This window comes from Macaca nemestrina, chromosome 6 (assembly GCF_043159975.1).
Source record: "Macaca nemestrina isolate mMacNem1 chromosome 6, mMacNem.hap1, whole genome shotgun sequence".
NCBI lineage: Eukaryota > Metazoa > Chordata > Mammalia > Primates > Cercopithecidae > Macaca > Macaca nemestrina.
In genome coordinates this window covers 109,081,225-109,096,045 of record NC_092130.1, presented here as the reverse complement: position 1 = coordinate 109,096,045, position 14,821 = coordinate 109,081,225, and the positions used below count along the sequence as shown (strand labels likewise).

At 35.9% G+C, this 14,821-nt stretch overlaps 1 protein-coding gene across 6 annotated transcripts in view; it reads left to right on the top strand.

The window, feature by feature from the left end:
* The first annotated feature begins 311 nt into the window (after positions 1-311).
* The window catches only part of LOC105475224 (splicing regulatory glutamic acid and lysine rich protein 1), a 35,817-nt gene continuing 21,307 nt past the window's right edge, over positions 312-14,821 (top strand). For 5 of the 6 annotated variants that reach the window (XM_011730320.3, XM_011730319.3, XM_011730324.3 and 2 more), the window contains exons 1-2: positions 312-608; positions 9,198-9,331. In XM_011730320.3, coding sequence (XP_011728622.1) covers positions 448-608; positions 9,198-9,331 — 295 coding nt within the window. In that variant the 5' untranslated portion in view covers positions 312-447. Of the gene's footprint in view, positions 609-9,197; positions 9,332-9,362; positions 14,809-14,821 lie in introns of those variants that run through there. The other variant, XM_071098854.1, reaches the window with a different exon arrangement.

Here is a 14,821-nt window from a genome sequence, read left to right as displayed (position 1 = left end):
AGTTTGGTCAAGTGTTTTTCTGTGTTACCCAAGAGTCATTCCTCCTTTACAGTCCCGCACCAGCAGGCCAGGCCGCTTGGTTTCCCAGTCCGAGACCGGAAGGAACCGGGTAGACAGGAGCACAAGATTCGCATCGACTTTTGGGGAAAACAAAAACACCGAAAAACAAAACACTCGCGGAGAAACCAGCAGCAGCAACAGCCCCAGGCACCCGGGAGCAGGAAGCCGCAGCCCCGCGAGACCCGCCGGGTTGCCGGGGCGACGCTTCCGGCTGGCGCGCGCAGCCCAGGGAGCAGGGGAGTTGTGAAATGGGCGGCTAGATCTGCCCGGCGCTGTGAATTCGCCAGCGGGAGCGCGCTCGCGGCCGCGCGTTCTCCGCTTTCCCGGTTCCGTCGCTGACGCGTCGTAGACGTTGGGGAGCGGGAAGGCAGCGGCAGCGGGGTCGGGATGAACAGCGGCGGCGGCTTCGGTTTGGGCTTAGGCTTCGGCCTCACCCCCACGTCGGTGATTCAGGTGACGAATCTGTCGTCGGCGGTGACCAGTGAGCAGATGCGGACGCTTTTTTCCTTCCTAGGAGAAATCGAGGAGCTGCGGCTCTACCCCCCGGAGTAAGTGCTGGTGCTCGGCTGGGGGAGGGGCGCGGGCGCCATAGAGACCTCGGGAGCCGAGGCGTGGGGGAGAGCGCGGACGCGGGCGCGCGGTGCGTGTCACGTGATCGCCCGGGCTTACCTTAGTGCCCATATTTGATTACGGCACCGGGTTCCGCCGTCCGGCTCTCCTTACTAGTCGGATTTGGGGGGTTAACTACTGCACGGAGCCCTTACCAAGGATTTAGAATGGTTGCCCTTTCCGTGCCTCCGGGACTTGTGTTAGCTCATGGGTCTTCGAATTCCGTGCCCCCTCCTCCTCATTTCCCCCCGAACTTAAGATGGCCGCAGGTGGGCCCGGAACAGCCCTATGGCAAACGCCTCATCGCGTTTTTGCACTCTGAAAATCGCGGAGACCGCGCGTGAGCCACTGTCCGGTTTTTAAGGCCTTGGTGTCAGGCCGTTTTGCTGACGAGAAAGCCTGCTGCTGATTGCAAGATGGAACTGGGGCTGTATTTGTTTCCCAGGACGGTCACACAAAACTTAGCATCTTGATTTATCTAACCGAGCGCATCCATGTTCCCAAAGATATGTCTGTTCGCCGCTTTGGCAACAGATTAAATTTTTCTCCTGAAAGGTCACACTGTCCCAGAGCTTTCAGAAAAAGTGTCAGTCGGTGCAGGGTTATCCCTGCCGTATACATTTAAAATCCAGATCTTGGCTGGCATTCACGGCTCGCGGCCACTTCCCAGAAGGTGTATTTTGGAATGGTAAAATTTCCCTCGTACGATATTATCTATTTAGAAAACTCGCAAGGGGTTTGCAGGTTGTTCACATTCTTGCACACATAAACATTTTTTTTTTTTGATAGTAGATCTTACAGTATTAAGATCCTCTGTTTTTTGTTCGTTATATCAAAATCCTTTGAGGGAAGGGGTAATTGTTACCCAAGATTTCTTTCTTTAAAAAAGAAATTGATTTATTTCCTAGTGATGCATTTAGACCTGTTTTTCTTTAGTTTTTTATCTTAGGTTATAACAGTGCTGCTGCATAGCTATGTAAAAGTTGTGTGGTTATTTTTTACTTTTTAAGTTTTTCTTGTCTGCTTTTTGTTTTGGAATATTTCATCCATACAGAAAAGTTGAAAGAGTAATACATTGAACATCCATGTTCCCTTCACGAGCATTTTGTCTTTTTTTTGGCTACAGTTGATTATTAAAATTTCCCCAGTTATTCTAATAATGCTTTTTTGTCTGTTTTTGATGTAGTATATAATTAGATACACTGTCTCCCTTGAATATGCCAAGTAATCCATGTATTAATAGTTATCTCCTTTAATCTAGTACAGTCCCGTCACCTTTTAAAACATTTGAAAGTCGTGACATTGACATTTTGTTCTGTAGTTCATTTTGTCTTGTAAAATGACCCATAATCTGAGTTTATATAGATGAGATATATAGAGATATGTGCATATATATATCTCTCTCTTTATATTTCTTCATGACGAGATTCAGGTAGTACATTTTTGACGAGAATACTGCATAAGTGCACGCACATACATTTTGATTGATTAACCATGGCATTATTGCTTTAATTAACTTTTGGAAATGCTTTCAGCCATCTCAATTTAAGCTCTCAGAACATTTCTTAATATTTGAGAATTATTTGGGGTGAGTGCCGTATCCTGCAGGCATTGGAATCAATCAGTAAAATACTTTGTACATGAACCTTTGTAAATCTTGCTTTCAAGGCTGTGGTAATATGGTATCTCGTAGGTAGAAGAAATATATTGCAGAATGTTCTTCATTATCAACATAACATTTATTTGGTTGAAACCTGGGTTTGGGTGACAACACATTACCAGTTATTAACTGACAGTAATGGGCTACTTTTTTGAAATCAGGTGTTATTACTTGGAGTTTAAAAGTCAAAGAGAATAAAAAGTACTTAAACATATAGAAGATTACGGTAGTGTGTGTCACAAACTGTAACACATAAAACAAAATTATTGCATACATGTAACATATATAGGCCAGGCGAAATCCTTAACTAGTTTTTCCGTAAGTGCAATACTAGATCCCTCATTCATGTTTTAAAGCAATATTAACATGCTTTATTCACAGGTTTTCTGCTTCGTAATGAAGTTGTCATTGCCTGGTCCTTATATTAGAAGACGTGTTTGCAGATTTGGACCGAAATGGATAAAAATTGCAATAGTAGTAGTTGTATTGAAAATATATTGTTTTACAGTGTCACATAAATTATTTTATGACATCTTTAGAACCGAGTAGAAAATCGTTTTAAAATTGGAAATATATTCATATATTTATTTCCATATATATATTTCCAAGTATATTGGAAATACAGTAATAGAATGTGAAAATAGTTTCTCATTTAAATTTTATGATTGAGCCAGGTGTGGTGGTGTGCACCTGTAGTCCCAGGTACTCAGGAGGCTGTGGTGGGTGAAAGCATAGCTTGAGCCCACGGTTTGATTCCAACCTGAGTAACATATTGAGATCCCTATCTCTTAAAAACAAAAAATGACTAAGTTGCTAATATGAAAATTCAGATTTTAAACTTAATTCTTTTGGCATGATGCAGTGGTTGAGTTTCATCTTTATATTTTAAATGTTAAGAATTTTTTAAGGTTAGGGAATTCTTGTGAACATTCACTGTAAGCATTAATTTTTATTTGCAATTTGTCATCCTTTTTTTGTGCTGCCAGTTGATAAATATGTAGAATTACTATTAACTTTTTGTACGATAAATCAATCTCACAGCTTGTGAAAACTTCCTTACACAAGTAAGAAATCCTTGTTGTTTTTTCGGTAAATTTTTCTTTGAGGTTTAATGTACCTACAGAGAAGTGCACAGATGGTAAGCGCAGATTGGTGAATCTTTACAAAGTAGACATATACCTGTATAACCAGCACACAGGATTATCTGCACCCTGTAAGTTCCCCGTGACCCCCTTCAGATAACTAAACCCTGAAGGGTAAGCCTATCCTGATTTGTTACACTAGATATTTTTCCTGTGTTAATTTTATTTGCTTGATTTCCTTCACTTCTCTGGTCTTCAAAAGTTCTAAGAAAGAATGGAAAAATCTGTCAACTACTTATTCAAGTTTATTTAGTTTAAAAAAAAATAACCACTAAAACCACTTTATAGAAAATAGAGAAAAGGAAACAGCACTTGTGATCCCACCACTCTATCAAAGCTTCTTTCCATTTCCATGTATTTCCCTGCGGTCCTTTTCACATGCATTAATAAATATTGGACATATTACCTCATTGGTTTTAAAAATAATTGTATAGTGCTATCATTATGTAACATATGTAATATAGTGTAATCAAAGGAATCATACACTGTGATTTTAAACTTTTTTCACTTAATTTGTCATAAGCATTTTCCATATTGCTATTTTATTTATAGTAATAATATTTAGAGATTAGTAATTTCTGAGTGTATTGTGTGTTTTTGAAATTCTATTGTTGGATATTTTGATTGCTTTTTTTGGTATTTCAAATTAGTGGATTTTAGCTAGAAACATCGGTAGGTGTGTATTTTTGATTGTCAACAATGATTGGAGGGTCTGTAGGCGTTTAGTGGGTAAATGTTAGCAATGCATAAGTAGTCTTAAGCAGGAGGAATTGTGCTAATCCATAGGGCCACTGAAGCCCAGTGGAGAAACCCTGTTATAAATAATGCACCAACTAATATTTTTGTACATGATACTGTATACTTTGCTCATGTTTTGGCGTATCTTTTTTGGTAGGTCCTCTGTCCTCTAAAGGATGTATATATTAATGTACTGATAAAATATTGGACATATTATTTATTTTAGCTTTAAAAATATTGTATAGTGCTATTATTATGTTTAATAAAAGACAAAATAACCCATTAGGGCCAAGAAATTTAATTGATGCCCAAAAAGTTGGTTCTTTGGTTTCTGCGTTTACTACCCAGTGAGAAGTTTTAATTGTTTTTGAAAAATTGGTAAGATTTTGTATTTTAAAAAACCAAAACTTAAGTCAACAAATGAGATCAAACTAAAATCTGCTAAATTTGGGTACTGCTACTTTCTTTTTTAAAATTTATTTTTAAAATTTTATTTATTTAATTTATTTAGTAAGTAGAGAGATTTCACCATGTTACGCAGGCTGGAGTCAAACTCCTGGGCTTAAGCAGTCTGCCTGCTTTGGCCTCCTAAAGTGCTGGGATGACAGATGTGAGCGACTGTGCCTGGCCTGCTTGTTTCTATAGATACATACATTTAGACCAAATGGAATATGTCACCCCCTTTTATTTGTTTTTTTCCCCAAGGTCTTCCTCTGTTGCCCAGGCTGGTCTTGAACTCCTGGGCACAAGCAAGTACACATTTGTTTGATGAGCTGTCTGTATGTTAGCTTGCCACTCTAATAATTTTAGTTTATAATGGTCAAAATAAAATAGTGTTACCTTTCCTGAAAATTCCAAATATTTGTATTTTTATAAAGTAAATGTAAGTTGATCTTTATTCTATTTTAAGGAAGGTAATTGGAAATGAAAATTAAGAAAATTGGCTGGGTGCAGTGGTCCACACCTGTAATCCCAGCACTTTGGGAAGCTGAGGCAGGCGGATCACAAGGTCAGGAGTTCAAGACCAGTCTGGCTAACATAGTGAGTTCTCGTTTCTACTAAAAATACAAAAAATTAGCTGGGTGTGGTGGTGTGCACTTGTAATCCCAGCTACTTGGGAGGCAGCAGGAGAATCGCATGAACGTGGAAGGCGGAGGTTGCAGTGAGCCAAGGTCCCGCCATTGCACTCCAGCTTGGGCGGCAGTGTGAGACTCTGTCTCAAAACAAAAACAAACAAAAAACGTTGCTTAAATTAGTGGAGTAGCCATACCTAGTATCCATACTTCCATGATAATGCTGTTCAGAAGAGACCAACATTTTTTTAACTAGTTCCCAGGCTTGTGAAATGTTGGTGGCATATCTTCACGTATAGTTACATTACAATCCAGACTCAGAGTGCATATTTCTGTGGATGTTTTAAATTTGAAATGAAGTAGATTTCAACTAGGGGTATTTGGAAATGTGGTTTTAGTTTTCAGTAGTTCTTTCTTACGTTTACATTCCTTCACCAAAGGATTGGTCAATTTAGGAATTGTTGCTTCAGTGATGACTGTCAGGCTCTTGAAGGTTTCAGAGGCAAAAGAGTTACTCTTGTTGGAATTGCTAGGGCTTTAGTAGGTTATTGTAATCATAGACTGCTTTCGGTTACAAAGGACAGAAACAGTGTTACCCAAGGTAGATCAAGAAGAGACATTATTATTAAAAAGAAAGATTTCACTACATTGAAAAATAAAGATTGTAGTACAGCCAGGCCTCATGGGAACTATGACTGGGAACTGAAAGGGTATCAGCAATCAAGATGACTGTCTGCTTCTTTCCAGTGTTTATTATCAATTCGGTTTATTTCTATCTACTCTATTTCTTTGCATACCTATTCTGTACTCATCATTTGGCTTACAGCTTACTGTAAATCACCTTCCAGCCCAATAGAGAGAACCTGATTGATTGATCTAGTGCATTTGGTTGAGCCTGACTTCCCAAATTATAGGTTGCTGGTCAGCCAGGGAAATGGGCCCTTGAGACTGGTGACTAATCACTTGTGGCTAGAGAAGCTTACAGGATCTGTTGAGGGTTTCACATAAGGAAACCATGCTAAGGCCTGTGCCGAAGCAATATAGAACGTCTTGGTAGCACATGTAGGAGGCTGTACCTAATGATTGTGGTATCTTAAGATGGTTTACCAGAAGACTTGGAAATTTGAGCCTTGAAGAATAGTGGAATTAGCATTCAAAATGGGAGTTAGGTTACCATAACCAAATGGAACAGCATATATGAAGATCCTTATGTTTGTGATGTGTTGTTGGAACCACAGGTATAATTTTTGGTTATCATCATTTACATGATGAGGCAAGAACAGAATAGTACTTTATGGAAATTTAATATGTGGAGTGACACAATGAAATTTAGTGTTTAGAAAGATCACTGTGGGAGTTTTTGTGGAAGACCATTAATAAGGATTTGAGGTTGGGTGCTGTGTGATTTGTTAAGGGCTGTTTAGTAATCCACATGAGAAATGATGAGGGTCTGAATTAAGGCATTGGTAATGAGAATGATGAAAAAATTAATGTGACAAATATTTAGAAGGTACTCTAAGCAGGATTTATTGACCAATTGGATGAGGAGGACAGAAAGGTCAAGGATAATTTTTCAGTTAGAATAAGTAGAGTTTTGGAAATAACTTCAAATCTTTGTAGTTTGACAATTTTTTTTTTCTTTTTTGAGAGACAGTCTCACTGTCTTGCCCAGGCTGGAGTGCAGTGGTGTGATCTCAGCTCACTGCAACCTCTGTCTCCCGGGTTCAAGCGATTCTTGTGCCTCAGCCTCCCAAGTAGCTGGGATTGCAGGCGTGTGCCACCACAGCCAGCTAATTTTTGTATTTTTAGTAGAGATGGGGTTTCATCATGTTGGCCGGGCTGGTCTCGAACTCCTGACATCAGGTGATCTGCCTGCCTCTGCCTCCCATAGTGCTAGGATTACAGGCATGAGCCACCCTGCCTGGCTGACAAAATACTATTTTTAAGACTAAATTCGTGGGGGTGGGAACTTTATTCATTGTGGTTATTCATTCTGGGATGAAGTTGATGAGTCCCAACCATCTTTTGAATGTTGCCAGTCATTGTGGCAGAGGAAAAGAGCCAAATAGTGGTTCTCAAAGCTTCTTCATAATAGTGACACATGTTGGTTCTGCTCATATTTAACTGACCAAAGCAGGTTACATGGCCACACCTAACTTAAAGGAACAGAAAAAGGAAATTTTATTGTGTACCTGGAAAGAGCTTTGGAAGTAGTTGGTGGGCAGCGCTTAGGACGGTCACTCTAGTGACTCCTAGGTTTCAGACTTGGGTAATATGATGGTATCTTTCAGACTTGGGTAATATGATGAGATATGGAATATAGGGGACAGAGGGCAAGACTGGTAAGGAAGGAGGTTGATGAATGTATTTTGGACTTACTTAGTGACCGTCAAGGTGTAATATTCCAGCAGGCACTTGGACCTGGGAGTCTAGAGCTCACAAGAGGCCTGAATTGGCGATTTGGTCATGTAAAGGTGGTGAGTTAAGTCTGGATGTGGATATGATTACCTCAGTGCCAGTACACAAATTGATTTGTCTTAGGTGTTGGGTTGGGTAAGGAGGGATTTTCGGTGAGGGCTGATGTGAATCCTGAATTGGTTGCCCTTAGGCAGAAGTGAGTTGGATGCTAAGAGGTACATCTTTTATTTTCAACTTTGGCCTTACTAATTGTGTTAATAATGTTAATAGTTTTAAGTTCTAGATGAAGATACATTTTATTATCACATTGTTTGGTTAATAGCATAAGTATATAAATTTAACCATTATTAATGTGGTTATTCTACATTGTTTAAAGATGGATTTGTTTCTGAACGTGAAGAATTACAAAGAAATCTGGATTTTTGGATTTTAAAAATGACTGTGGAATTGCTAATTTAATAGTATATCAGAATGGTTTAAAGATTCTTGATTAGTTGAATGATTACAGTTGCATGAAGTTTGGAATTAGATGATTAGATGTTAGATGTTAACTTTGCCATTTACTAGTTCTAGAATTGTAGTCGGTTTTCTTTCCTGTTTTGTAAACAAAAGTAACTGACGATTAAGTCATGTATTTTTCAAGTGATCTGTCTTTTTTTAGTGTGAAAAATCTTAAATGTTTCAAATAGATTTTAGGATAAAATCTGTGTTACAGTTTACATATATACTTAGTTTTGTCCTGCTAAACAATTACAGATTTTAATGAAAAGTAATTATGGATAGGCTGACAAAATGATTATCCATGAGGATAGTGTATTTTCGAATCTTAACAGGATGTATTCATTTTAGGAAAGGTTCCTTTCATTTGTGCTGTCTGGTTCATTTTTACTATAGGCCTGCCTGGGTTGAACTGAATCAAGTAGGACCAATTAGAGTCTATGCTGTTTTGCCTATAAAATATGTAAGATTTTGTTTGTAAAATCTTTTGTCTGGAAAACCATATCACTGTACAGCTCTGGTGTATGCAAAAGACCTTAATTTAAATTCCATATTACCTGATTGTTTCTAAGACTTGTGAAGTTTAGTCATCTAAATGCTTGGGAAACACATTTAAGAAGCGTTGGAATGATGATAAAATTTGAAATCTTGAGGATTGGAGCTTTTATAAAGGGATTTTTGCTTACATATGATACACTTTTTGAGTTAATTTTTGGGTTAACCTTTTTTTTACATTTCACTCGGATTAAGGATTGATTCGAGTTCCAAGTTTTACAAGTAACGCAATAGGCCTGCCTCGATTGCCTTCTGTCTTGGTAGACAAATCACCATTAAATGACTAAGTTTCACTATTTTATGTGTTAATGATCCTTAACAACAAAAAGTTTTAAAGTCTTAATTTCGTAAGATTATGTAAAGATTAAGAAAGAAATTTTAAGTGAAAATGATAAAACCAAGCAAATGTTTATTAGTTCAATTGTTTTTCTTTTTATCTTGCAGCAACGCACCTCTTGCTTTTTCCTCCAAAGTATGTTATGTTAAGTTTCGTGATCCATCAAGTGTTGGCGTGGCCCAGCATCTAACTAACACGGTTTTTATTGACAGAGCTCTGATAGTTGTTCCTTGTGCAGAAGGTTGGTATCTCACTTTTTTCCTCTTATTTTAATTTCTGTCCTGTCTGTTATTGCCTTTAGCTTTCCTAGAGATTGGCAAGTAGACAATACTCTTGGTGTGTGTGTGAAAGTAAGAATGAAATTTGGAGAAGGTAAACATTTTTACCTAATAGTATTATTAAAATGGTTAATTTATGACTTATGTACATTGGAGATTTTACAATTTAACATTCATAAATTGGCTTCTGGTTTGCTTTGGCTTTCTGTAGTCAATTTGCAGATTGCAAAGAAAGCTTTCTGAAATAAAAAAAAAATTGATATGGGAAATTACTTTAAATGTGTAATTAAGCATATACCCTGTGTGTTCAATATTAATACTATTACAAATGAAAGCAGTGTACACATTTTGGCAAATTGGGGTTAAGTGATATTTATAAGAAAAATATTTGTAATTTATACTTTCAAGTACACTCTTAAGGTAATTTACCTTAATTGTTACTATGAGATCATTATTTTATATTCAGTGTAATTGTTTGCTTTGCAACTGGAATTTAATTTTTTCTTTTATTGGCCCCAAAAAGGGGCAGGAGGAGTGTTGGAAAAAAAGAAAAGCAATTTTCCAAAGCCTCCATAAAGGAAATAGTTCTTGAAGATAGGAACAAAGGCCTTAAAGTATCCATTAAATTTTATGACCTAAACTGCTTTAAGAACTAATTATTACTAATATTTTTTAGTAACTTCTATTTACAGAGCCACTCACGTATAATAGACTGTGCTGAATTTTGACACTTCTGGTGTGTAATAAACTTTTATTCAGAGCACTGACTAGCGTGTGTACAGGATTTTAGAATTGGGTTATTATAAATTAAAATGTCTTTAAGTAGATTTTCTCCGGTGGATGATTGTAACTGAGACTGTTTTAAACATAAAAGTTTACGGGAAACAGTTTGATGGGCTTTCATATGTAATTTTTAAAACCTCTTTTAGTGGCCAGGCTACCATTAAAATAATATAAGCAGTTTGCTGCGCTTTCAAGGTTTTATGCGTATTTCAGAATGCCTGTTCTGGGACGTCAAAAACATTACAAAAACATTAATACTATTACAAATGAAAACAATGTACACATTTTGGCAAATTGGGGTTAAGTGATATTTATAAGAAAAATATTTGTAATTTATACTTTCAAGTACACTCCTAAGATAATTTACCTTAATTGTTACTATGAGATCATTATTATATATGTAATATAGTGAGTACCAGGCTGGCATTTTTGAAGTCCCAGAATAGGACATTCTCAGTATTTTTCAGATAAACTTGGAAGTGTCTTTCCCATGCTTGGGGGTTAGAGTAGGTAAGGAAGATAAAAATGGATTAAAGTTCATTATTGGCCAAATATATCTTTATCTGCTGATCTGTAAGGCTACAGTGAGCTCCAGATTGGTGAGGTGGGAAAGGAGCTGGTAAATGGTTTCGTTCTACGAACTTTGTAGTGAAATTTCATACTGAGAAACTGCCTGGGAAAAAAGAAATCAGGTAAAAGGTTTATTAAAGTGGAATATTAATTATATCAGAAAATTAATGTCACCAATAACACAGGATCTTTTATTATGTTAGCTTATTACTTAATTGGAAGGAATAATTTTATCAGTGTTGCTTGGTTGGAAACTGCTATATTCCCATAGAATCTTTCATATATCTGAGAAGCCCTACTGTATTTTGTTATAAATGTTCAAGATTATGGGTATGTAGATGTCCCTTTTATTGTTTATTTTACTTGCTAGAGATGAATAAATGCACAGTCAGATGTACCTTTTTAATATTTTTAATATTACAACTTGGACAGTTTTACCGTTTTTGAACAGAAAAATTTAAGCATACTTTTATTGCAATTTATAAGTAAGTAATTATTTTAAAACACTAACCTGCAATTGGTATTGGTGAAACATTCAGATATATGTTTTTCATTAGTTGTGTTAAATACAGCAGAGATGAATTTAGGGAACCTTGAGAATTTCACAGTGAGCTGTTGAAAGTCTGATTATGCACTACAAGCAAAGAAATAGTGCATTATTGTATTAAAAAAGATAGCAGAGATAGCAGAGTGAGTGTGAAATAACCAAAGGAAAGTATTCCAGTGGAGTACTGTAAGAGGAGATGTGCTGTGGTGCTATACGCAAGCAGTGTTCTGTTGACCTCACTGACTGCATCCTTTCCTTGATGTTGAACAAACAGCATCATAAGTGAGAAAAACCATAGAAAAAATTTTAAGAAGTTTTTTCAGTTTCTTTGAATTGCTGTTTTTTAGTGCAGACAGTAATGTGAGAAGATTGTAAGTTGTAAAAGTAACATTTGATGTGTAACAGTTTCATGCATATTAAGCCTTAGCCTTTGTTAATAAAACATGCCATTTCAAAATAAAATATGCTTTCATTATACTTGTCCAAATATGACCTCTTTTTGTTGTTGCGTGCATTTCAGATTTCTTTTTATAAATGTTAACACGTAGAAAAAGATACGGTCAAACATAACAAGGGTGTCAGCCTAATCATCAGTCATAACTTTATGTCCACATTTTCTAGTAGATGGATTTTGACTATTAATTTGGTTTTGTATGTTTTCTCTATGTGATATTTGTGCATTATTAGATGACTAGACTGGCCAAGGCAGACCTGTTACACTTGCCTGAGTTAGGCATTGTTTGCCATGCCACTAAACCTGCCGTCAAGTGAAATCTTCATTGGGGAAATGAGATCGGAGTCTGAACCGCAGAAGATGGACGCCCTGTCTCTGTTTTTTATTGTTTTACTTTAATTTCATTTCTTTTTCTTTATTTTGTCCCTTTTTTTGTTTTTGTTTTTGTTTTTGTTTTGTTAAATCTCTTTCACTTTAACTTGTGAGCTGGTTTTCCCAGTTCTTTGTAAATGGTATTTCATTAAGGGTTCATAACGTGTTGCAAATTATATTGGGAGATGATTAGCAGAGCTCAACCTTAAGATAAAGCAAATTTTCTTGTGGTAAATTAGGATACAGTGTTGTGAAGCTCAGTGTGAGTCTTAATTCGTGTGTATGGACTGATAAGGTACATTTTGTTTTGAAACATTAAAACACTGATAAGTATCTCAGGAACACTTTCTGATCTCAGCGCAACATTTTTCCAGTGTTTTTTTTTTCCCCCTAGTATACATCTCTCATAAAAACTGATAGCTTCTAATTTTTGTCCTTCCCCCTGAAATTTTAGGCATACAAAATCGTCAAGGAAAATAAGTAAATATAACAATCTGGGAGTAGAGGAGAAGAGCCTTTCATTTTTATAATGGTTATTTATTATAGAACTTATTTCCTTGACTTACGAAGACTTTGTTGCCTATGTGGGGAATGGATATTTGAGAAACTTACTTGCATGTAGGTTTTTGTTAGCTTGAATTTTTCGTTGAATATTTTTCAGAGGTTTTTAGCTTCTAAATGGATTCTGAGATTAGGACTATTACTTTAACTCAGTGAGAGATGTTTTCCTCAGTTGATTTTGAGGAGTATAGTTTGGGAAAAATGCTAAATGCTTATTTGTTTTATACTTTTATAAACTCTGTTATTTGGAGGGTAAATTTGGTAGAATTCTGTCTTGGAAATTAAGCAATGGAGCTTTTTCTTAAAGTACTTTTACCATTACCTTTAGGTAATTAGAATAAGTATATAGAGTAATTAGAATGGTAATTAACAGTTAATTTGTTTAAAAATGTGCTTATAGTGGAGTTATACATTTATAGTAGTTTATTACTCTTGTGAAAGGCAGTGAGAGTCTGACAACCTACTGATATTTTATTTAAGCTAAAAGTAAAAGACTTCAAAACACTAAATAGTCAACTTTTGGCCGGTGTTGAATACCCTTTTTGTTTGTATAGTCTTTCTAGAATGTCTTCAATAGGTAGTTTTGCTTGTTAATGGACAAGTAATATTAAATTTGGAACATTACTAGATTAGAACTCTGTTTCTTTAGGTGCATACATTAAGGTAGTGAAGATGGAGTTTCTGCCTCAAAACCTCAATTTATCAAGAATGTTCAGGTTTTACAAACCTTTTAAGATACCAATTTATAACAGATAAAACAGGTGAAATCAATATAAATAGTATAGTGTATATGTGGGTATATATAAATACATGTGTTACTATCAATAACTAATACATATAAAGCAGATTATTGTTATTTGATGTTTTCCATAAGGCCCACCTGCCTTTTGTTGATGCATGTTAAGAAATCTGTTCTCCAGAATTTATACTGAAATAATAAAGATAACTTTGTTTTTGAAATTAATAAAATAACATAAACTTAGAAGCTGCAAAGTTAGAAAATAGTAGGCATTTGCTAAAGCTAATAAAACGTAATTTTTATTTGCTTCCTATAAAGAAGACATAGCCATTATTTAAATCAAGTTTTAAATTCTGACTTGAGTTACATCCATGTTTAGAGATATATTCAGATAATATTGTTTAGGGATTTATCTCTGCACATCTGGTTGTTTTAAATATTTTTACAACTGAAACCAGGCATGGTGCTTGTGAAAATTTACTACATATGCTGTATTTCAGTTTAGCATGCTTTTGTACATTGTCTTTTAAAACACTTTTGGAGAATTAATAATGGAAATGCTTCACCAGCTACCGCCTGAGTGTTCTTCTAAATATATCCACATGTAGTCAACTATTTAAGAATTTTTTTTTTTTTTTTGCCTAAGGGGATAAGGAAAAATAATGAGAAAGTTGCAGTCCTTATCAGAAGTAATTGGTTAGAATTCAGAAATGAATATGACAAATCGTACTTATTTCAGAGTAAGTTTTTCATTTTTTTAGGTTGTAGGGATTTTTTTTTCCTAGTTAATGTTATTAGATTATTTTAGTGTTACTATTTTTATTAGGCAGTTAAAATGTTTTTAAGCAAGCTCTAAATTGGTTCTAAAAGTTAATATTTTAAGAAGTTTTCTGAAACCAGGGAACTTTTTTGTTTCCTCAAACATTTTTAGTAGTTTCCCAAGGCAAATTTTTTGGAACTGAATTCTTTTAGGCATCTCCGACGTTGGTGAGATGCCTTATTAACTGCATGGATGTAGGCTTCCTTTTACATTGAAGTTGATTACATGGAGTAAGTTTTTGTTTTCTATTTGAAATTAAATGGAATCTGTTGGAGGGTTATCAAAATTGTTTGCATCACAAATAGGTAGTTTCAGTAACAGGATAGGGGCACTCATTAAGAAATTTCAATTCGCACATATTTGTTTTTTCTTTTTCTTTTTTTTGACTAATTTGGTTATTTGCCATTTCTGGGGATTAAACTTTAAAAAATGTTCTTCTTTTCTGTATCTGATGTTCTGTGTGCTATTAGTGATGCAGCCAACACGAACGGTTGTCATGTGTAACACAACTTTCGATCACCGCGAAAACACCGTCCTGGGAAAGCGTCCATGCTTGATATCGTTTGGTTCATGAACATTAAGTTTCCAGTACAGGTGACCCATAGCT